The sequence below is a fragment of the Cyanistes caeruleus genome, chromosome 7, assembly GCF_971803275.1.
Source record: "Cyanistes caeruleus chromosome 7, bCyaCae1.hap1.1, whole genome shotgun sequence".
In the NCBI taxonomy this organism is placed as follows: domain Eukaryota; kingdom Metazoa; phylum Chordata; class Aves; order Passeriformes; family Paridae; genus Cyanistes; species Cyanistes caeruleus.
In genome coordinates, this window is record NC_141707.1 from 30,244,127 (window position 1) to 30,266,639 (window position 22,513).

A 22,513-nucleotide genomic window follows, 5' to 3' on the forward strand; every position below is an offset into this window, starting at 1 on the left:
TTTTTGTTCTTTTTTTCTCCTTGACATTGGCTGATGTTTGTTTTTAGTGATACTGAGCTTTTAGGGAAGTTGAAGTATTGTGCTGAGGTCTCCCCACTGCACGTATTGCTCCTGCAACCATAAAGTGCCAATTTTCAAATCTGTATCTAGCCATTAAATAGAAGTGCCACACTGGGGCTTACTGAGAAGTTATCTTGTGTTGTGGAAACCTGAGCCCTGATTGTCCACAGAGAACAGAGCTGTTGCAAGAGCTGTGGTAAAAAATGGGGCACATCAGTGCAAAACAGTTAAGTACTGCAAACCAGGACTCCTGAGGGAGTGCTCTCATCTGCTTGTAAGTGAGAGGTCTCAGTTCAGGCCTGAGGGGGTTTTTCAGGTTAAACCACCACAGTACAGATTAGCAGTGAAACTCTATCAATCCTTTATGAGAAACAGTTACCTCCCCAGTTCTTACAAGGCACTTGCTTGGAAAGGGTCTTTGAAGACAGACCTCCTCTTGGGAGGGGTTGCTTCTGTCTACTCCTAGAAGCAGGCTGGAAGGATCAGTCACACCGCCATGAATGGCAGCAGTATTTCAGCACAGAGCTGACTGCTATCTGCAGGCACTGATATCCTGTTGGTCAAGGGGGCTCAGCTTCAATCCAGTACCAGCCATGGCTAGTGCTAATTCTGATTCAGCCAAGCTCTGACCCACTGCTCTATCTCTAGACCTCTCTGCAAGGTGTATTTGTTGAGAAAGATGCTTGAGATGTAAAGATCCTTAAGATAACCAAGGACTTGAGTAGAGGGAATGGTAGGCAACTTGTCTTTTCAACAAGCTAGGAAGCCAGCAAATAAATCTGATCCAACTCCAACAGGCTGTGACACTAGAAACTAAGGTGTATCACTTCTATGCTAGGTCTGAATGGAGTTGTGTCTGCTCAGTGTCTGAGAATCTTTAATTTCCTTTTTCCTCAGGGAAGAACCTTGCATGAAAAGTTCAGCTCTGTGTACTCTGCATCTTGTGAATCACTTGATTGTGGTGAAAGCCACTGTCATCTTTCAGTTGCTAACTGGCTTCCTAAACATGCCTATAGAAACAGTAGGATTGCTATGTGGTAAACAAATTACTTTTGACAGGAGACTGCCAGCACTGCTCCCAGATGCCAGGGAAGCCACAAGATGGGCTGCACAGTGTCTGACTGGAGCAGCTCTAGCATTGCATCCCTAACTAGTGCAGTGTCAGGCTGCTTCTGCAAGCACTGACAAAGAACCGAGCCTGCAAACTCCCACTACCATCTGCTGAAGCTTCATATCCCAAAGGAAAAATGGATTTTTGCTTACATGTATCTTTAAGCATTTCAACAGCAGAGAAGGCAAGGGCGTAGACACTCTAGCTAAAAACACAAAGCCATGGATTTTCTTTTTAAGAAAAAAAATTTACTGCTGCTCCTTGACTTCCCATCTAGGACAGGGCTTCTTTCAGAAGCTTTAGAACATTTAGTCTCTTTCTGGAGGGAAATCCTTAGGACAGGTACTGCTGAGTTCCCAAATAGGTTATTTCTAGAATGTGAAGACACTGTTCAAGCACAGGTTCTGAAAGGTCTGCAAAGAGCCCTGAGCCATTCCAGGCCCTGAGATGTTACATGGCAAAGTGAATATCAGCAGACAGTGGAGATTTTTTTTTTCCCCCTTGTGTTTCACCTTGAAGCAGCTGTTAGCAAAGCCAGAAAACTCATCTGCCCCTTGGTGTATTTAATACAGCCTTGGCAAAGGGACTGCAGTCTGTCAGCTTATGAATATGGGAATTGTCTAATTCTCCAGCTATTCTTATTACCTCAGCCTGAGGATCCCAGCTTTCCATAACTCCTGAAGCTTTTCCATAATTCCTGAAATCACAGACTTTCCACTGTCCTTTCTGTCCTTGAGCAGCAAATTGCTTCTCCTCATGTAACTGATGCTGGTTCCTGCTGTGGTGTCACTGGTTTTCCCAGGGCCCTTCCCTAGCAGGGACAGCACTGTGGACAAGGTTACTGACCCCCACACTCCAGCACAGTTCCTGGAGATACTCACCCTTTGTTGTGGTAACTTACAGGAGGATGTCTGGAAAATAACAAATGCTGCACGCCCTTGTGCAGGGGCTTGGGCTGGCTGAACAGCTCTGAAGCCTGGGCAGTGGTCTGGCAGCTGTAATGCAATCTGTCCCTGGCAGCAGAGATCTCTCACCCTGTTCCCACGAGCCACAGAGCTCCCTGACTCCCTTAGCATCCCACATTGTCTGTGACTCCCAGGAAGACTCAGGATTTGTGGTGCCTCACACCTGTCACTTCATTTTGCCCTCACTGTCACATCCATTCTCAGTCCACCTACCCTTTCTGTGCCCATGTACCTGTTTTCTACCTCTTTGTTATTTTTCCTTATCTCACTGATCCTGCCAGACCTGTCCATCCTCCCAAGACTCAGAGCTAAAGCTGCTCCTGTGCTGGAAGGTGATAATGGCTGCCAAGAACCAGCTGTGAGGGCTGCTGTGAATTGAAAAACAGACTGAAGCTGAGACTGGGCTAATTATGAAGCAGAGACTGCAAAACTAGTGGAGACCTCGCTGGAGGTGCCCAGTTTATTCCCAGAAACAAATGGGTGCATATTTTGAATGCTGGCAGGTGACACAGGAACAGAAAACTCATCAAGCTGTGGACAGCTTTCCAATCCTGGCTATGGAGTGCTGCATGTGATGCTTCCTCATCTCACTAACACCCACGACTGCTGCTGCCAAGCTGCTCTGGACAAGGAGAATGTGCTCGCTGCAGTGGCAGCTGAGGAAATCTCCAGGCTGATTCCAAGTGCTACATTCTTGCCGGGCACAGGCAGGTTAAAGTTTCTGTCATAGGCCGAGAAGCAGCTGCAGCAGCACAGGCTGTATTACAACAGGATCATGGCAAGGCGGAAAAAAACTGTTAAGATCTTCCTGTTTCTTTTGTGAAACAGGTTTTTTTTTTCCCAAGAACCCGCCAAAAGGGTAACTGCATCAATGGAAAATAAAAACTGGGTTATGTCCTCTAGAAGTTAATCTCTTAGTTCCAAACTAGCCCAGAAGAAGAAATCACCTTCCAAGTCCATAGTTTTGTAATCAGAACCTGCCTTTCAATCAGTCTTCTTACAGGGCTGTAAACACAATAATTCCATCAATACTTTGAATAGTCATGTTGCACCTCTGTTAACATAAATGTGTGCTGATGTGCCATAGAACTAATCTGATATGACAGTAATTGGCTGATGCCCAGCCATGGAGGCCCTGGAGCTATGCTTGCTGTCTTTCCTTTAAAAGAACTGTCCTCTGAAACACTGGAAAGGAAACCAACAGTGATGTCATATTTTGCCTGCCATCAATCAGCAATGCTTCTTGCACCTGCAGCAGTAAGGTGTTTGAGGTTGGGTGGTAATCGTTTGGTTGGAAGAATTGTATTTGAAGTAGAAGTTGATTTCCTACAAACTTAACTATTAAATAATCAGGATTCCCAGACTATCTTGTTAGACTAAATCAGACTCAGCAAGCATGCAATGGATAATAAACTCAGAAAATCCATAAAAGCATTCTTTTCCCTTTCCTTTGTGACTACGGGGAGCTGTGCATCATCACTTAGTCTGCAGTAGGCTTTTCTTACACAGATGAAGCTTAAGGAGCTTAAAACTTTACAAATGCTTTGGGGCTTTAGTTGTTATCTTGTACAGTGCTCTACAGACAGAGGCAAACCTTAAATCTGAGACTGCAGCTGGGGTTCTCTGGTTAAAGGCCTTAAAGAAGATCAATATAAGCAAAGCGTAAGGATGTGAACCAGTCCAAACACAGTCCATCTCCTGTCTGGGCCATGAATACAAGTGGACAGACTCAAAAACCAGGCTCTGATCAGGAGCCTTCACAGTTGCAGTCACAATAGGAATCCCTTATTTTGCTTTTGGAAATATATGCTTCAAAGAGACTTCGTGAGGAGAGACCACGTCTCTTTTTGAGAGAGGCTACTAAAGAAACCACAGCAGACACACAGGCTTTCTGTATCTGGCTCATCAGCTCTGTGCATGCTTTGCTGTCTGGCTGCACAATGCCTTACCTAACGCATCCTTGTTCATGATAGAGCTCTTGGGTTCTACCTCAGTACAAACCAAATAAGAGAGACTTGTTTTACTCAGAAACCATTATTCTCAACAGTATGGCACCAAAGGCACATCATTTTTGGCAATATGCGGGAGCAATATCTCAGAATCCCAGAGTGTACGTGGCTGACAGTGCCCAAAACACTTCATGGAGAAGCCAGTGAAATTTGAAGACAATTTTTTAAAGTAAGGTGAGGAAGAGCACCTTAAATAGGGGATTTGGAATCTGTGCTTAGGTTCTGGATTTGACTTAAATCTTTCTAGGTCTCTTATCTGCTCCTTCATCTGTAAAATAGGATCAATAAACCCCCCCTCAGATTTGCAGCAGTGCTCCCGGTCTTAATTGATGTCTGTGAAATATTTTGAGAGCCAGGAGTCAAAGAAACCATTACCAAGCCCTCAGACCTTACTATAATACCAACAAACGAGCAGAGTTGTTTGTAACACTTTTTAGTGCCACAATGACTAGGAAATGAGGAGAGGCTAAAATGTAGAAGCACCCAGTGCTGCTTTGCTGCAGTGTAAATGTAAATGGTAGGAACAGATTTTACAGATTTTCCTCCAGGGAATTCTGTTTTTAATAATGCAGTAAAACTTCTACCTCTGTGGATTCAAACAGCTGCCCTTGCTAACACCTCAGGTATCAAAACCTATTATGATTTTGGGATGCGTCTTGGAAATCACATGGAAATTAATTAAGAAATGACTCACTGGGACCTCGCAGATTTAAAGAGCCAGGTGCTGCCCAGCCACCCCTTCCCAACGATTGAACTCAGCCTAGCACCGTACCAGCACAAAATATCCACCTTACACAAGACAAAAAGCCCCCAGGCATCTCCAAGGCTCTATCCTGCCGACTGCAAAGCTCTCTGTCCCAGCGGGTGCAGTTTTAGGAGTCAGAGCAGCAGCCGGGCTCGCCCGGACCAGCGCACGGGCAGAGCGCTCCGGGCCGTGCTATGCCAGCGGAGCCCCCGCTGCTGGCGAGGAGCGAGCGAGTGCGGGGTGCGGGCACATGCGGGACCCCGGCAGCGAGCAGGTGTCAGCCGGGGCAGGTGTGGAAGGGCTTGGGAAACGCGTGTATCCCCCCGCTCCCGATCTCCGCGCTGGGCTCCGAGCTGCCGCTAGGACCCGAGGGGCCCCGCTGGACCCGGGGAACGAGACGCAGCGCACAAATAAATCATAAAGCGCTCCATGACCGGTCCCGCAGCCCTCCCCGCAGCGCAGCCATTTGCCTTTGTTGCAGCCCCGCGCCCGCAAGGTGCGGCGGGGCCGGGGTTGAGGATGAAGAAGGAGCTCGCTCCCTAGTCGCTCTCCCCTCACAGCAGGGCGCTGGGGACACATCCTGCGGGACTGGCTGCCGAGAGGAGCCCGCCCGCCGCCCGCACCTACCTACCTGCGAAGCCCGCCCGGGACGCGTCGCCCGCCGCCTTTGTTGTGCATGCCCGCCCCGGCAGCGCCGAGCCGCGGGTCGGCTCCGGCCCGGCCCCTCGGCGCCCGCCGCTCGCAGGCCCGGCTTAGCCTGTCGTCACGGCAACGGCGGGCGCGGCTCGGGCGAGGTACCGGCCTCAGGGCCCCTCCCAGCGGGCTGAGGGGACAGAGCCGGGGGTGCCCGGAGGGCCCCGCCCCGAGCGGTGCTGAGGGGAGAGAGCGGGGCGGCCCCGCGGGGCCGGGAGCGGGCGGTGCTGAGGGGACGGGAAGGGGGACCCTGCGGGGCCGGGAGCGGGCGGTGCTGAGGGGACGGGAAGGGGGACCCTGCGGGGCCGGGAGCGGGCGGTGCTGAGGGGACAGGGCGGGGGGTCCCCGCGGCGACAGGAGGAGGCGGCCCTGCAGACTCGGCTTCAGGGTACTCGTCTCTCGGCGCCCGCCCTTCTCCCCAGCCCTGCGCCCCTCCTTCCCCGGACTGCCGGGCAGTTCCGAGCGGGGCTTAGATTAACCCTCGGCTTCCTCTTACGGTGCTTGGGATCCCTCATTTTCCATATCCGGTTGCTTTTCTTTAGACTGGCCAGCTCGGGAGTCCCTATCTCCGGTCACAGATCGCACGTTCTTTTGTCCTACAGCAAGCACGGCTCTGGTGACTCTCCTGACTATCTTCCTGCATCAGCCTCCACTGGCTCTTACACGTGACGGGCAGTCTCTCTGGAAAGAGGGGAGCTGCTGTGAGAATAAAGCCAAGGCAGTGGTAACGCCTCCGTTTATCCCTGTTCCTGGGCATAGGAACGAATTGTATCCTGCGTTTACAACTATTTTAATTGACCGTTTATTCTAGGGGTAACCATGACAGCTTGAACCTCTTCCCTTTCAGTCAGTAAGGACTTGGCAAATTAATAGTTATGTTGATTGTTTCTAGGATTAAGTGCTGCAGTTCATTGGCTCTATCATGTAATGCTAGATTGAGCTGGGTCTTGTTACACACACGTGTGTTTGTGTGTTCATCTCCTTCTGAACAGGCAGGTTCTGGACTGGTGTGACATGTTAAAAAGGAGGGTCTCTGATCAGAATTGCTCACATTCATGAGTTTTGTTAAAGGATCCAGCCTAAGTAAAGGCATTGTTTCTGTTTGAGGACATTAATTAGAGATGAACTAAATTCTGCAGAGAAAAGTTGATTGTGGAGAGAAATAAATAGCATAGCAACCCTGAACGCTGTGTGTTCAACACCTGATTATGCAAATATTTTATTTTTTTTTTCTGGGGTCTGTCAAACTCCTATTTAACCTTAGTAGAAAGGGATTTCAGTGGTGCTGGGCTCACAACATCCTCCACTGAAGGCTCTTAAATTACAAATAAAACATATGAAACCTCTTCAGTAAGCCTCATGTGTCAGAGGAAAAGACAGAGACAGAATGCGCTCAAGGTTACAGAGATGTTTTCTGGCACAACTGGGAAAAACTGCCAGAGCTGTGGTGTCCTGTCCTTGGTCTTCATCTGCCAGACTTTGCCGTTCTGTTGCAAGAAGACACCTGAGGTAAACCAGCCCTGCTGTCAGGGAGAGCAGGGGAGAGGGGACAGCAGGCAGCTGTCCTTTAGTTCCCCTTGGTCGATCTGGGCCCATTTATTGCTCGTGTCAGTAAACAATCTTGTTCTTAAAGGGTTTCTCACTGAACACAAGGACACTTGGGGGATGACCTGCTGTTATTGTGCTGTAAAGAAGGATGATAAGGAGAACTTGGAGACATATTGTGATGGTCTTTGCAGCTCCCCCTGCAACGAGCTGCATCCTTTTCTGATGCATGCTAATTTATAAATAGACACGATTCCACAACTCGGAGAAAGCTTTAGTCTCTCCTTGTACTTGATATATGTGATACTCTGCAGTAGAGAACAGATATTTGTACCAGATTCTGCTCCCATGGAAATGGGCAGTAGAAGACTCAGAGGCAAGGGGTGAAATAGCATCAGGGTTATCTCTTGTCCTCAGCTCAGAGGTCCTATTACAGCCAGTCTGAAAGGCCAGGAGACGCCCTTGGATTTAGCAGCACAGTCTCGAGTGTATGCGTGTGTCTCTGCTCAAGATGAACATCCTGTTGTTTGCAGAGTCCAGTTACAGCTAAAGCTAAAAAAAAGTATCTGTCTGCATAAACAGGAATTTTCCTCAATTGCAGGAGCCAGCAGAGGACACTGCTTTGTCTCTGTCTCTGAAAGGGCTGAGTAATGTTTTGTTTGTTTGTTTTGTACTTTTTGCTGCCTTCCTCCAGCTCCATGACTTTGGTGGCGCCTTTGGCAGAAGAACAGTTGCCATTGCTTCCATTTTATCCGTATCCACCAGAGGATTTTGTTTTCCAGACTGTTTGCTGCTGCTGAAGCCATAGCAATAATGCTCCTGGTACAGCTTTACTTAAGGGAGGGAAGAAACAAAACCACATGACAAATTGGTCCAATTTATCACAGCAACAGAAACCTGCAATTCAGCTCAATCGCCCCCACAGGCCAGCTTAGACAGCATCAATATTTAATGACCTGAGTGCCACTGCCTTCACAGCTTGGGCTCCACAACTGCCCCTTGTTGCGGGTACCCCCCAGGAACATCACCCCACTAGTGTGGAGAGCACCCCCAGAATTCCTCTGGGTGAGAAGGTCTGCCTTCAGCCTGCCAAGTCAAGTCTGCTTGCTACCCAAAGGGGCACAGTCCAGACCTGCTGGGTATGACCAAACTCTGCCCCTTTTTCCTGCCTGGCTCGACCGCCCGTGCCATAGGTTTATGCCCAAGTAACAGCTCCAGGCTTTCTGGGCATGCCTGGGATCTGTGGCAAACAGGAAAGCAGGAGTAGGACTGGACCACTGCAGCTCCTGGCCTCTCCTACAGTCTTTTTTTGGGTGATTGTTTAACACAGACAGGACTGTTCACTTGGTAGCAAGCTGGAGGTGGCTTCTGTTCAGCTGTTTATGTCTGTTCCCATTATTAAGGCAGGAGTATTCTATTCCAAAAGGAGCTGCAGTGAAATAAAATGCCAGAAACATGTCCTGCACACAGTGCAGAAAGACTTGAAAAGAGGGTGAGTCAAGCTATGCCAAATCTCTCCCACTGTGAGCCAAGCGGGGCATCAGAGGAGGTTTGGGAGTCTCTTTTACTGGGCCCAGGCTCTGAACTGGCCACAGCAATTGGCATCCAAGAACCTCTCCCAGCTCCACCCCAGCATGTGGCCCCTTTTGGGCTTGCTCTGCCTGGGACAGTAACAGGAACAAGTGACAGGTTATACAGCTATATATAACCATAAGCATGTTCCCTCATGGCTTTCTTTCCTGTTTCCCTAGTCTGTAAAATGGATGTGACTGCAATCTCCTGGTGACAAGCACAAAGTAAAACAAAGCATTTTTATCAGAGCTGTGGTGGAGCAGAGGAATTTGTGTTGCTGGACCAGCAACTTGAATTCCTCCAGCAAAACAGCATCTTTCACTAGGTTCTCTGTTCACTTGAAAATCCCCATGATTTAGCAAATTGCATATTCCAAAGGGGGAGTTCATTATCCACTCCACTGGCAGTGAGTGGCAGAGGCCATTACAATAAATGGCATTTTGGGAAGATGGCTCTCTAACTCACTTGGTATTAACACTGGCTGTGGGGGCTCAGCTCTATGTAAGATACATTCAGCAACGCCCTTTTGTGATCATCTCCCTGTGCTAAGGAGCTGTTAGAATAAGGGTGATTAGGAATAAACGTAAGAGCAGAGGTTTCTGCACCAAAATAGTTTGGGCCAGAGGCTGCATGGCCAAGGGGATGATGGTGTGTAAAGAAGACTCAGGTATTTAGAAGGGAAAAGCTGGCTTGCTGCAGTTTGTCCAGAGATGCTGGACCATTTCCAGTGCCAGAGCTTGGCTGCTGAGGGATAGCTTCCATCCCCTGGAGCACCTGGTGACTGCCCCCAGACCCTCTGCTCTTGTAGTTATAGGGCACCTGTCTTGTTATGGCCATGGCTCAAAACTAACCAGCAGAACTGTGCAGAATAATATGTAACTCAACAGACACCTAGAAGCGCCCTAGCAAATACTAAATGGATGGTTCCATCAGTTAACTGTCCAAGAAAGGAATTGTAAGCCAATTCAGTGCATTCCAAATCACAGCTCTGTGAAAAAAAGTTAACATAGAGCACAGCTCTTCCTCCTGGCAGCCATCCAGTTATTAATTTCCATGTATCAGCTGCATCTGAATGGGCTTGGTCTTCCGCCCACTGTTTCTATTTATTTGTTTTCCATTCATCTCCACTAAAATTAAAAACTCAAAGCCTTCCAGAGAGAATGGAAAACAAACATGCTGAACCAATACTGCTACCCACATACAACCAGCAGAAACCATGGCACTTTTTCCTCCTTTGCAGTGAGGCAAGATCTAATTTTTAAAGCTCTGGTCTTTCACCTGAAAAATAACACAAGTAGCTGTGGCATTAGCACAGTATCAAATTATTGTTCCAGACACATTAGTAGGCAGCACCCTTCAGCTCTTGGCTGTAGGTGCTCCAGGTCACAGTGCCTGCAGAGACCCTGTGCTGGAGATCTTTCTGGATGAAGCAACTTCTGCATGGTTTAAGAAGACAGAGCTGATGGTCCATATGGTGACATTGGCTGAGAGTTTATGGGTCAGGATTAAAGGGAGGGCAGCAACTGGTGATGTAGTAGGGGTCTGTTTCAGATTGCCAAAACAGGAAGACTGAGCTGATAACATCCTCTACAGAAAGGAACAGCCTCATGTTCACAAGTCTTGGTCCTCATGGGGGACTTCAACCACCCCAATACCTGTTAGCGGGACAACACAGAGGGGACAGGCAATCCAGGAGCTTCCCAGAATGCACTGCTGATTACTTCCTTCTCCAAGACATAGACAAACCAACAAGGAGAGGTGCAATGCTGGACCTTGTCCTCATCCACAAGGAGGGGCTGGTGGGGAATGTGAAGTCCAAGGGCAGCCTTGGCTGCAATAACCATGGAATGGTGGAATCCAGGGTGGCAAGAAGGGTGCACAGCAAGCTGATGTCCACTACTCAGCGGAGAGCAGACTGGCTTCTTCAGGGACCTGCTTGGTGGGGTACCCTGGGATAAAGCCCTGGAGGACCCAAGAAAGCTGCTTAATATTCAAGAATCACATTCTCCAAGCTCAGGAACAATGCATCCTAACAAAAAGGAAGTCAGGCTAAAGCACCAGGAAGCCTTCATAGATGAACAAAGAGCTCCTGAACAAACTCAAACAAAAGGAAACCTACAGAAGGTAGATGCAAGGACAGGTAGTCTGGGAGGAGTACAGAGAAAGCACCCAGCCTTCCTCGCATTTTTATGATTTCCTGTTGGTGTCTTGGTTTGTTCAGGACACATCTTTATTTCAAAGCACATCACCTGATAAAATGTTTTGCTATAAAATCCCAGGCTTTTACAATGGCCAGATTCTTTATGCATCTCAGTGTGAATAAGAACTGAGAAGCCAAAAGTCATGAATTTATTTTTAAAGTGATACAAATTACAAAATACCTTAATTTACAATAACAGTATTTAAATCCTATTTGAAACACCACAATCAATAGCATCCAACTGTTGATGTACAGGAAGGGATTCTTACTAGGTAAAATGCACTAAAATAAGGCCTTGGTCTTTTTCAGTCTTTTTAATATGCTTTCCTTCCTTAGAAACATACACAAGTGAGTGCATAGTGCACATATGAGTCTGGTTGAATGTGAAATTCTTGTGCTTGTTACCTAAAAGGATTTCCTTCCTCCAATAAAGAGAGTTTCCAGTTCTGTGTTTATGGCATCGTCAGGAATTACATCATCCTCCGTAAACTCATCTCCAAGCTTCCTCCACCATGGCAAGCGAGTGTATTTTAGCATAGTGTTGTGGGTCTGTCTTGCCTTGGTAGCTACAGGGATTGATCGACTCATAAAGGTACCAAGATCTTTTTCTGTGGTCTCTGCTAAACCTGGAGCATCTACAAGAACAAGGAGAAGAGTTTTCTATATTTTGTTTGTAGTTTCCTGAGTACTAGAAAAAAAAAAAAAAAAAAAAAAGAAAAAAGGGAAAAAAGGAACACTACCCTCCCACTTCCCACTGTCCTAGGTCACTCCTTTCCCCGTACTGGCATTGCAATTCTATTACATGATAAATCATAAATCTTACTGGTGAGACAATCCAAATAAACATTAATCTGAAAAAATAAATACATAATAGGGTAGAAAGAAGAAAGGGAAAAGATGGACTATTTCTTTCAGGTGCAGTGGTGGCATCTACCAAAATGATTTCTTGTGGAAGTATAACCTCAGAGAATCTCCTGGTCACTACTGTGGATCAGCACTCCTGGTGCAGGGAGACATCAGCACACAGCTCCGATGCAGCAGCACTGTGGTTTCCCTGCTTGGGGCACCCAGCACAGTGTAATAGTGTGCTGCTGATTTGCCTGCTCAGAGAGTGATGAGCTGCAGTGACACAGCACGTGACAGACTAAATAATGGAATTCACTAACTTGATGAATTCTGCCCGGCTTGGGTGCTCTCTGGTGGCTGCAGCTTGCTACTCTTGCTCTTTCATGCAGCCACTTGTCTGGAATTAAGATAGCACAGTAGTGAATTATGTTTCATTAAAGCCAGGCCAGAGAAAATGGAAACATGGAATTTGCAGCTCAAAGATTTCCCTCTTTATCTGGAAGGGGTGAGAGTGTTTTAGCCAGCAGCTTACAACACAAGAAAATAAACCAAAGCAAAACAAATGTGAATAGGGTGAATAGGTTGCATGAGACCCCTTTTTAAGAAATTCTAATGCCTGTTACAGGGCAATTGCTTTTCTTGTGAACATATCAGAGACTTTCATCAGAAGAATAAAATGCTCCTTGAAAAGCAGGTGTTTATCCTTAACCTACAGCAGCACTTGGATAATCTCTAACAAAGCCTGGATCTCAAGATATGGCATATGGCAAAGGAAGAAAGATATTTCAGTTTTGAAATAAGGCTTTAGCACTGCTCACTCTAATTTTCCCTCTAAATTGGTTTAATCCAAATGGTAATCAAAACCATGAGCAGAGCAGTCACATACTCATTAGCAGCTCCACATCAGTGTTGACCTGAGCCAGTAAAGCCTCTCTCCGCTGTGCTGCTCTCTGATCCAGCCTGCTCCTCAACAGGAACTGTGCCAACTTTGTCTGAGCCTGCATATGCAATTCTTTACTCGTTTCTTCTGACATTTGGGAAGCCTGGAGGAAAATAAATTTGTTACTGTTAGAAGCTGGGTATTTTAAAACTTCTGGGGGCAGAATAATGCCTAAACAAGGAATGCAAATGCTGTTCATAATTGTTAACTTCATAATTTTGCTTCCTCTGCAACTTTCTTCAAAATTATCCATCATCATATATATAAATTTTCCAATTACAGTTTGCTTTGACACTTTTTATTAGATTAATGGTTAAATCCCCAATATCCTAGTGCCTTGCTGTCAAACAAGCAAGGTTAATACATACATACCTTAAATGGCTTATCTTGATCATAATTTATGAAGCTGAAACTATTTCATCCCCACAGTATTTTATGTTACATCATTAATGCAAATTATGAAATGACTAAGAAACAGACCGGATGCAATTTGATGTAGTCATCCACCTTCTGCTGCAAAGCTAGTCTCTGCTCATCAGTCAGTCCCTTGGGTCCTTTCCAAGGAGAGAGAGGTCTCCTCCTTCTTCGTTTCTCCAAGAATTTACAAGCCTTTGTAAGGAACATACGAGAATATGACAATCACAGAGAGGAAGTTTGTCTTCCCGCTTTGTTTGTAAACAATCAGTGAAAGTCTTTCCGTACTACATCTGTAAAAGCCTAAATGCAGCTATGATGTAGAAAAGACAACATACAAGGTCAGCATGAACACTGTGGAGTAAGTAACAATACTCATAATAAGTTACTGACTCATCTGTAGTATGATGACATTCCAATCCTCAGTTTCAAAGAAGCAGCTTTTATATTTCAGTTATAGCTTTGTAGCCTATACAGCGTTTAACCCTTTAAAGCAACTTGTGGCTCTAGACCATCATCCCTGAGCAATTTTTTAATAAATTATGGCTACATTAACAGTAAGAGAATAAGCAGAACTTTATGAGGCTTCGCAATAATCCTATCTACTATTAGAACAAAGTATAAATACTTACTGCTCTCTGAATGATGATAGCTGCCTTATATTCCTTAAGAGATTGTTTTTGCTGATGAAAAATTCTTCTTGCTCTATGCCCTCGCCAGAATCTCTGGATAGTTAATGCTGACTTCTCCTCCATTTCCTGCATGTATTTATTCACCTGACCTACAAAGGTAACAAAAATCCACAGTTACAAGACTGTGGGTTAGGTTCTCTTAAAAATTTACATTGTTAATCCTCAGACTAGATAGTACCAAAAAAGCTTGGGTGCTCTCAGTTAAAAGCCCCTCTTCCCCCAAGGTCTCCCAACTGTGGGTCAGGTCTTGCAGATCATAGCTGCAATGGAGCTTTGTAACACAAGAAAACTGTCTCTCCCTTTCTCCTGCACCATTTTGAAGGCAGCAGATCTTGATCAGTAGTTACTAAACCCTGGGGGAATTAGCACATTCTCTTTCAGATAATTGGGTCAGGAGAAGAGACAGTAAGACGACAGTGCAAACAGACACACAAGATTGGGAAATAGATTTGGGGAAATTGTTCCTAACAAGACACAGACACTTTAATCTTCTGCTATAGTTCAATATAAATCATACTGGCATGGACAACTTCCAGTAAGGCCAGCTGTCGTTCATGGAAGAGTCTCATAGCCCTCTGTCTCTGAAGTTGCATTTGCAGTTTTAGAGCTTCATCTTCCTTCTGTTTTGTTAAATGCTGCAGCTCCTGTTCCCGTTTAGCTCTGCAACACACAAATACATTAACAATTACCTTAAGTTGTACATTTCTTTAAAGGAGCTCTCTTTTTCTTTGTGTTAGGTGGTCCAGCATTGAGAAAGAGAATCCACAAAACATTCTGTTATGCCAGCTGTTGGCTGCAGAATGACACCAAGCAATGAGAAGTCTCCTGCAAGCTAACAAATTACCATACTATCTATAGCCACAAAAAACTCTGAACCACTCTATAAAATCAAAGTATAAATCTTTACTTAGGATAAAGTTCTAAGGATTCTGAAGGGAATGATGCTTCATGTGGGACATTCACAGCCAGAATGGACTGGAACAACAGTTTTGATTCAATCATCTGCTGAAGAGGTAAAGCAACATTAGCCATCTGCTCCAGTATGCACCTTTTCCAGTTCATCCATCAGCATGCATGGCACCTGCTTCCCACAATACATATAATTATTTTTGTACTGACTACAAGAGTAGATCAGAATGTTGGCTGCCAAGACTCACTTCTTAATTTTGGAGGGATTTTTTTTCTCCAGGAAATACAGACTGACACATTTGGTCTATCAGCTTTGTTAGAGAACACTAGGAAAGAATTTTCTTGCAAATTCTTTCTGATCTGTTCTAGATTTCATGTTAGGATGTTGCCCTGCTGTGCACTGAAAAACCCGCAGCAGAAGTTTAACAGATGAGACAGCTGAAAACTCAGCAACAGGCCCTATTAAGCTAATAACAAGTACACCAATGAAATACACAGCAACATATCAATGTAGAGAATAACATAAAATGTGTAATATACTGATGCATCAATACCAATAATTACATAGACCACTTGGCCATGATCTCAGTGAAGTATGAGGAGGTGTGAGCTAAAGCTCCCCCTCCCTTCACTGCCTCTCCTCATCCCAGTGGACCAAATCTCTTCAGCCTTAAGACCTGAGAGTATACAACTTTACCCCACAACAAGGTAATAATGGGACTTCTCTGCTCCTGTTGCAGGAAAATCACTTCTCCACTCAGGACCTGAATACCCTAGCTGGGCCACAGCCCAGAGTTCTGCTCTCCTCTAGCACTTTCCTGGGGACAATGAAAGAAGTGCTTTAAGCACTAGGAAAGAAAACCAATGGACAGAGTGGGGGTATTAGGGATGCCAGAGGAGGAAAATGTCCACAGACTAGAACTAATGTCCAGCAATTCTGCTATTGCTGCATGGCACATACCTTTAGACTCACAGTACTAATGAGCTGTTTGTGTTTCCCATCACTAGTATAAATTGAACTATAATTTTTCTACCAACCATACTTTCCCTTGAGTCTCTAAAACTGGTTTGGGAGAGATTGGCATGGAAGCTGTTGTGTAAAAGAGATGCTCTGGATTTAAAGATCTGACCTTAACAGATAAAAAAGCCTCCACCACAATTCGACAGACCATAATCCTTCTGTAATGCAGACTTGAGGTGTGCCCACACCTACCTAAAGACACAGCTCATGATACATGTGATTATATCAGAATGGTTTCAAGGAAACTAAAGGTTTTCAGCCCACACATTTCTGCAAATTAGAGCTGTAAATTTTTACATTTTTAATTCAGGTAATTAATATTTTAATCCAAATATTGTATTTCTAAGGCAAATGAAGTCACAGGATCAAACAAGACTTTTGATTCTATTTTCTTGATAAAACTCCTTTATCAAGAAATTATATATTTTGCCCATCAATTTTTATCAGCTTCAGTAGGTTGAAAACTACAAAAACATTTAATGAACTTCTCAGATGCACTTCTGTGAAACCAAGAGTGTCTGTCAGGTTTAAATTATTTAAATTATTCTTTCCTATGTACTCTGCAAAACACATTCATCCTCTGTTTCTCCTAATGATAAGATATATTTGCTTGCACAAGACCACAGTGTGACAGGGAACTGCCTCTGAACTAAAGTAAAACATACACAGAGTAAGATCTTAGCTTCCTTCTGCAGTTCATGGCACAGAGCAGCCTCCCTCTGGTCATCTCTTTAGGAAAGTAAAATGGTTTCCTTTTTGATGCATTATTAATAATAATTTTGCCATTTTAAATGTCCTACAATTAGCCATGAAACAGTGAAGTAGCTTCAAGGAGAGAGACTACAGGCTTTAACATTCACTGAGGAGACATTTCTGAAACCACAGTTTCAAAAGTTTACAACTTGCAGAGTTTAAGATCTTCCTCTGCAGCTGCAGGTGAGCAAAGTTTGGAGTTTCAGTCTTGGCAGTATTTAACCACACTTGTTCTAAAATAAATCTGTGAACATAACCAGAACCTGACTGCTAAAAATTAAAAGTCATCTTAAAAGCTCTTATGAAGTCATGTTTACAGTATTCCAAACACTATTTTTCAGCGTAATGTTTTGATGTAGACAGAAGAAAACCAACACTAGCACTGTACAGTTACTGTATTTGCTCAGTACTCTGGGACTGAGTGAGCCATGAACACACATAACTGTAAGGATATTAATAAGTTTCCATTCCTCTCAATATTAAACAAACACTTTCAAAAGTCCATTTAAATGACTCGAGAACTACTTAAAAGGCACACACTAATGCCTACAATATTGAAAATATGACACAAGGGAGTCAAGCAGCTTGGTGATTGCTGATAGTCTCATCATCCTTTCCCTGTTGCTTTTCCATATTATGTCTTAGCCCATCATCCAAATTTTCTGGGCTATAAGTTTGGCTTGCAGGCTTGCAAGATGCCTTATGAGGGAAGGAATATTGGCTTCAAGTGTATGGTGGATAAAAAAAGGAGTGGCAAGGATGTCTGACTGCAGCACCAAAGTGCAGTGACCAGTGTCCCTCAACAGACACATACATTGCTTGCCCCTGCAAATCTTTCAGAATTTAAAGATTACACCTTAGATAGTCCAATGGCCAATTAAGGCCAGTCTAGACAATCAAGTGCAGTTGTTTGCTTTGTATTACTTTGGTCACAATGCAAAGTGATTTGACAGTGATTTTAAAAAATCTGCTTTTGACACAGTAATGATCAATATGCAAAAAAAGTTTGAAAAACCTTGCTGTGGAGTCTGCACTTTAGATCTCTTAACCTATGTTAAGTTTAAACTAAATTTCTCAAAACAGCCTAACATGTGCTAACATTACTGCTGCAATCTAATTCAAGTGACACAAGCATTATTTACATAGCTTCCTTCTTTGCTGCTCGAAGGCAGAGGATACTATATCTAGGTCACCAAAGTAACTCTATTGAGAGCCAAAGATTTAAAAATTAATGAAGAACAAGGTCTTGCAAGCACTACACTGAGAAAGCACTATGGGCCTTGGTTTCTGCAGCACTCTGGCATGAGGAAGCTCCATGATAGCTCCAATATAATTTACAAAGCAATTTTGTGTCAAATTAACTGTGAACCAGTTAACTGTCCTACCACCAGTACATCATCTTCTAGTGCTATTTAGGGCAATCCCATGCCACACTTTCAGTTTTCCATATGCCACAAATTTTTACAGAAAACATGAAAGCACCACAGAAGTAAGTTGTTTTCACGGAGCAGTCTGGCATCTGGGAAAGGGACAGTTGGAGCTTTTGGCACCAGAAGTGGCAATTTGGAACTGCTGAAAAAGCACATTGTTTGGATGTTTCTGCAAAAAAATCTGTAGTGAAAATGTTCACATTGGCATTACATTACCTTTCTGTTTGAGAAGTAACAGCTGACTGGAAAAAGGCAGCTTCAAGATGAAGGGACACTTGGTCAGCCCAAACCTAGGGCCTGGGACATAGGAACAAATTCTCAGGAAAGCTATATCCAGGAAGGACAGGAAGGTGAATGGGAATAGCCAACATAGAATTATCACAGGAAAATCATGTTTGACCAGCTTGATTGCATTCTCTGATGACTGGCTCTGTGGATGAGGGGAAAGCAGTGGATGTCATTTTCCTCGACTTTACCAAGACTGTCATCACAGTCTCCCACACAGGGCAGGGCTGACACTCAGAGAAACCTCCACAGAAATAGTTCAATAAAAACCACATGAAGTTCAAATGGGAAATTCTACAGCTGGTACTAAATAACTTCATGAACCAGCACAGACTGGGCACCAACTACCCAGACAGCAACTCCAATGAAAAGAGGGGACAGACTGGACACAAGCCAGGAGCAAGGCCTTGCAGGAACAAAGGCTACAGATTACTAGGAAGATTATTTGGCTTTACTTGGCACAGTTGGAGCATTGGTCACACTCTACTGGGACCCCCAATGGAAGAGTAATGCTGATAAATGGGAGGGATAGAGACTGTCCAGAGACAATTAGGGCCATGAAACATAGGATATATAAGGACAGGCAAGGTGCATTTAGCCTAAAGGAAGGCAAGTCTGTCTCTCACTACCTAAAGAAGTGCTATAGAACTGACACAGCCAGATTCATGGGGGTGCTCAAGAAAAGGACAAGAGGCAGCGATAAAGAGTGCAACAAGGAAATGGATCAAATGAGATGGTAGAATCTCCATCCTTGGAGACCTCTAAAACTGGATGTGGCCCTGACCATCCAGATCCCATTTTGAGGCAGGGGCCTATTTCAAACAGGACATTGAATTAGATTACATGAATGTTTCCTCTTCCTTTGTGACTTGAGAAAACCCAGCCCAACCCAAACCTTCATACTAGATCCTATTCTTTACTGTTTTTCATAGTCATACTGTTTACCTGAAGCTTCTCTGTAAAGTGATCACTGCTTGGGGTAGTTTTTTCAGCCTTTTCCTTGTCTGAAATCCCCGCCATGCTGCCTGGATTATACAAGCTGCTTGATGCTGCTTCTGAAATTAATAAAACAGTTGGTAGAATATTTTCCATGCATATAAAAACACTTTATTACTGCTTGCATAATTGGACAATCTCCACATTTGGCCAAATCCCATCAGTTTTCAAATGCATCAAATTTGGGAATTTAAGGTCTTACAATACAGTTATTATCATAAACTTTATACTTGGTCCAAAAGCAGCTAATCTGATCACATGTATTTATGCTCTCTGAGGTAAACAAATGAATCTACAGCACAAATATATATATATATATATATATATATATATATATATATATATATAAAAAACAATATTAGAAATTTGTATTTAAATCACCTGAAGCACTTTCAAATGGTGATTCAATCAAAATTACTACAATAGAGAGGACAGAAAGACAAGTTTGGAAAAAGAGCAGCAGGAAAAAATGTTACATTTGCAGTACGATCAGAAGTCACTGAAATGCAAACATGAAAAAAAATCAATTCTATTCTTAAATGCATTTTAAAAAAACCCACAAACAAACTGAATCACCAAACACCCTGCTCTGTTGAAGATGAAAGCAGGTCTCTGCAAACATAACTGATTTTCATTGAAGTATTATCTCTGAGAAACCTGCATGTAATTTTATTTTTAAGATGCTCATGAAACACACATTGTCGCTTTTATTGGGAACACAGTCCAGGTGGTGTTCTTACTGCACATTTTCTGTATATGACTTAGTTCTATGTAAATGCTGTCTAGAATCCAGAGATCTAAATTTGCAATACTGATGTGAGAAAAGCAGATGCAGTTATTTTAATTGAATAGTTAGCAAAAAAATTAATTATTTTCCCCTATAGTTATATTTAAATCTATGGTAAATCTGCACAGAAAGACAATCTCTTGAGTCATAGTCCCATATCTTAATGACTGAGCAATTTCTTGATGTTTTAAAAAAAACCAATAAAATAAATTCAAAAAGCCAATTAAAAATTAATTAACATAGTGAAATAATAACACAGGTTTTCAAAAGTGTCTACAAAGTAATATATTAAATCCATTCTAAACATACACAAATCACATGTAAATAGGATTTCACATGTAAATAGGATTTCACATCTGAAAGTCACATTAAACTTCATCACCTGCATTTCTCCTTTTCCACTGGTTTGTTCCAAATACAGCAGGTCCAAGAGTTGATTGACCTCCCTGTCAAATCCTTTGCCGGTCCACTGTTTACTTAAAAGTCCTTTTAATCCTAAGATAAAAAGAAGCCAATTCACTAATGTGAATTTTTCTTTTCAGGCTTTCAAAGTAACAAACTGCGAATCAACAAATCAAATCTGATTCTATGTGCAAAGGAGTGTGAGATCTGAAGACCATCAGCCATCTTTGAGTGTCAATGCATAATCTTATCAAAGAATTTCTGGTGCTCCAACTATCACAAAGAAGTATTACCCAGTGATTTTATATGCCCAAGTCAGTATTGTGTTTTTATCACTAACAGTCAAATTACCAATGTACTTTCAGTAAGTCATTGTAAGGTGCTAAAGAGAATTAGCACCACACAAGTGCTGGGTGTTGTTATTATATACTCTTTTCATATTTTCCAGATGAAATTTATTCCTTTCTAATTGGAATTGTTTAATGTCCTACCTGCACAGCATAGTTTAACTGTGAATGCATGTACATCCAATCCATGAGACAAGAGAGCTTTTTGGGTTTGCAGTAGCTAAAAAGCACTCTTGTGCTCCCCCAACAACACACACACCCCCTATGCAAGCAGACAGTAATGTGTGCTAAAACGTTTGTATCAGACAAATCCTAGAGCCTAAGGGCTCTGCAGGGAGTTGGAGGGAAGAGGAAGGAAGGCAGGAAATATGTGTGTGTTTGCCTCCTGAAGAACTGCCGATTCAAGTCACTTTTCCATCTTCAAAACATTGTCCATAAGCATGTTCATGGACTGGGCAGCTCCAACACTGACATGTACTTACAGGATCTGGAGCACACAGAAATGGCACCTCTGTGGCACTACACACACCACTTGAGAAAAACAATGACAGTAAAACACTTCAGGAGAGAGGCAGGCAGGACTCTAAATGGAAACAGTGGGTGCCCCAAGACTGTCTGAGCCCAGCAAAAGCAGGGAGCCAGGCTACACAAAACCGCTCCCTCACAGAAAATGCTGCAGGTCTGACAACCACTTTCCAGTCTCTGTACAGACTACACAGCCATATGCATCTTTTGGCCACTAACAGGGAGTACCTCCAACATGCCTCACAGATGTGTCAACCCATGCAGGACAAAAGGCCAGGCCTTCTGGGAAACCTGACATAGGGACTGTGCTGGTCTTGGAAATGCCCTCACCTCCACCAGGCTGCTTTTGCTGGCAAAGCTCACACCAAAGCACCTCACACTGCCAACATCTCTGAGCCACTGTGAAGCCAAGGGACTTCACTGAGATGGCCAGATGGTGAAAATGCTGTAATGCTTTCTTTGTTGCTTTTATTCCTTAAAGTCTGTAAAGGATTCCAAAGCCTGAGTTAAAACTAAGAGAAGGATTCTAACTTCAAAAAAAAAAAAAAAAAGTAGAGATAAAAAGCATTTATTTTTTCTTAGTGGAAAGAGGAAACATGTACAGGAGAGAGATGAATTGTTTCTAAATGACTGTGGCATACTGTGATTCTAGAGCAAAAGAAAGCATCCTTTGATGGAGATCTGCACCTCTTCAGACAAGCCAGTATTCTACAGCTGGGATGATCAGACTATCATGGCAGCTTCCCAAGAATCCACAATGTGATACCAGCCTTAGGCACACTATACTTAATTGCATACCAAGGAATCCCTCCTCAGTTCTGTAGGCAAAGGGGTGGCAAAGCTGTTCATCTGGTTCAGAAATTTTTCTGGCTGGTACTGTATAATGAGTAGTCAGCACAAGTGCAAAAATTTGGAATAGGACATTTTTGCCTTGCATTCCCTCTTTTTACTGTCCTTGTCCTCAAAGGGCTGAGGCTGCTCACAAGTAATTTTGACCAACAATAACATCTAGAACATAGAAGACACGGCAAACACTATGCCTGTTCCTTAGTCTCTATGGGCATGATAGAATACAAAGAGGTTTCCTGGAGCTCCCTGCTAGGCTAGAGACAGAAACATTAAATGGGACACCTCATTAAAGAATGAATAACATTAAACAGATTATACACATACTCAGCCTCATCATCTGAAGGCACCAAGACAAAATGATAAACTAATTTCATGAATTCTTAGGAAGAGTTCATTCCCATTACTTGGATATCAAAA

The 22,513-nt window shown here is 43.6% G+C and overlaps 3 protein-coding genes across 11 annotated transcripts in view; 1 reads left to right on the plus strand and 2 right to left on the minus strand.

Annotated features, from left to right (window-relative positions):
- LOC111932235 (uncharacterized) overlaps positions 1–6,264 on the minus strand; it is a 42,790-nt gene extending 36,526 nt beyond the window's left edge. For 2 of the 5 annotated variants that reach the window (XM_023931271.2, XM_086897413.1), the window contains exon 1: positions 6,080–6,264. The gene's annotated coding sequence lies outside the window, so the exon portion shown is untranslated. Of the gene's footprint in view, positions 1–5,517; positions 5,679–6,079 lie in introns of those variants that run through there. The other 3 variants (XM_086897411.1, XM_086897410.1, XM_086897412.1) reach the window with 2 other exon arrangements.
- Positions 1–16,777, plus strand: LOC147652277 (uncharacterized). 2 transcript variants are annotated; one of them, XR_015289176.1, is made up of 3 exons: positions 1–5,684; positions 6,126–6,307; positions 14,530–16,777. XR_015289176.1 is itself a non-coding variant. In XM_086897433.1 (2 exons), the coding sequence occupies exons 1-2, from the start codon at positions 5,085–5,087 to the stop codon at positions 6,201–6,203; spliced, it is 678 nt and encodes a 225-aa protein (XP_086753559.1). In that variant the 5' UTR covers positions 1–5,084; the 3' UTR covers positions 6,204–11,634. The 2 variants fall into 2 exon arrangements, 1 of the variants encoding a protein (XP_086753559.1); XM_086897433.1 differs by lacking the exon at positions 14,530–16,777 and having other exon boundaries at positions 6,126–11,634.
- IQCB1 (IQ motif containing B1) overlaps positions 6,772–22,513 on the minus strand; it is a 23,930-nt gene continuing 8,188 nt past the window's right edge. Inside the window, exons 8-16 of one of the 4 annotated variants that reach the window (XR_015289175.1) lie at positions 20,356–20,468; positions 19,136–19,245; positions 14,310–14,452; positions 13,733–13,881; positions 13,167–13,295; positions 12,633–12,789; positions 12,067–12,143; positions 11,306–11,535; positions 6,772–10,662 (exon numbers count right to left, since the gene is read on the minus strand). Coding sequence is in view for 3 of the 4 variants with exons in the window: in XM_086897426.1 (XP_086753552.1) it covers positions 11,306–11,535; positions 12,633–12,789; positions 13,167–13,295; positions 13,733–13,881; positions 14,310–14,452; positions 19,136–19,245; positions 20,356–20,468 (1,031 nt within the window). In the remaining variant the exon portion in view is untranslated. Of the gene's footprint in view, positions 10,663–11,201; positions 11,536–12,066; positions 12,144–12,632; positions 12,790–13,166; positions 13,296–13,732; positions 13,882–14,309; positions 14,453–19,135; positions 19,246–20,355; positions 20,469–22,513 lie in introns of those variants that run through there. The other 3 variants (XM_086897426.1, XM_086897425.1, XM_086897428.1) reach the window with 3 other exon arrangements.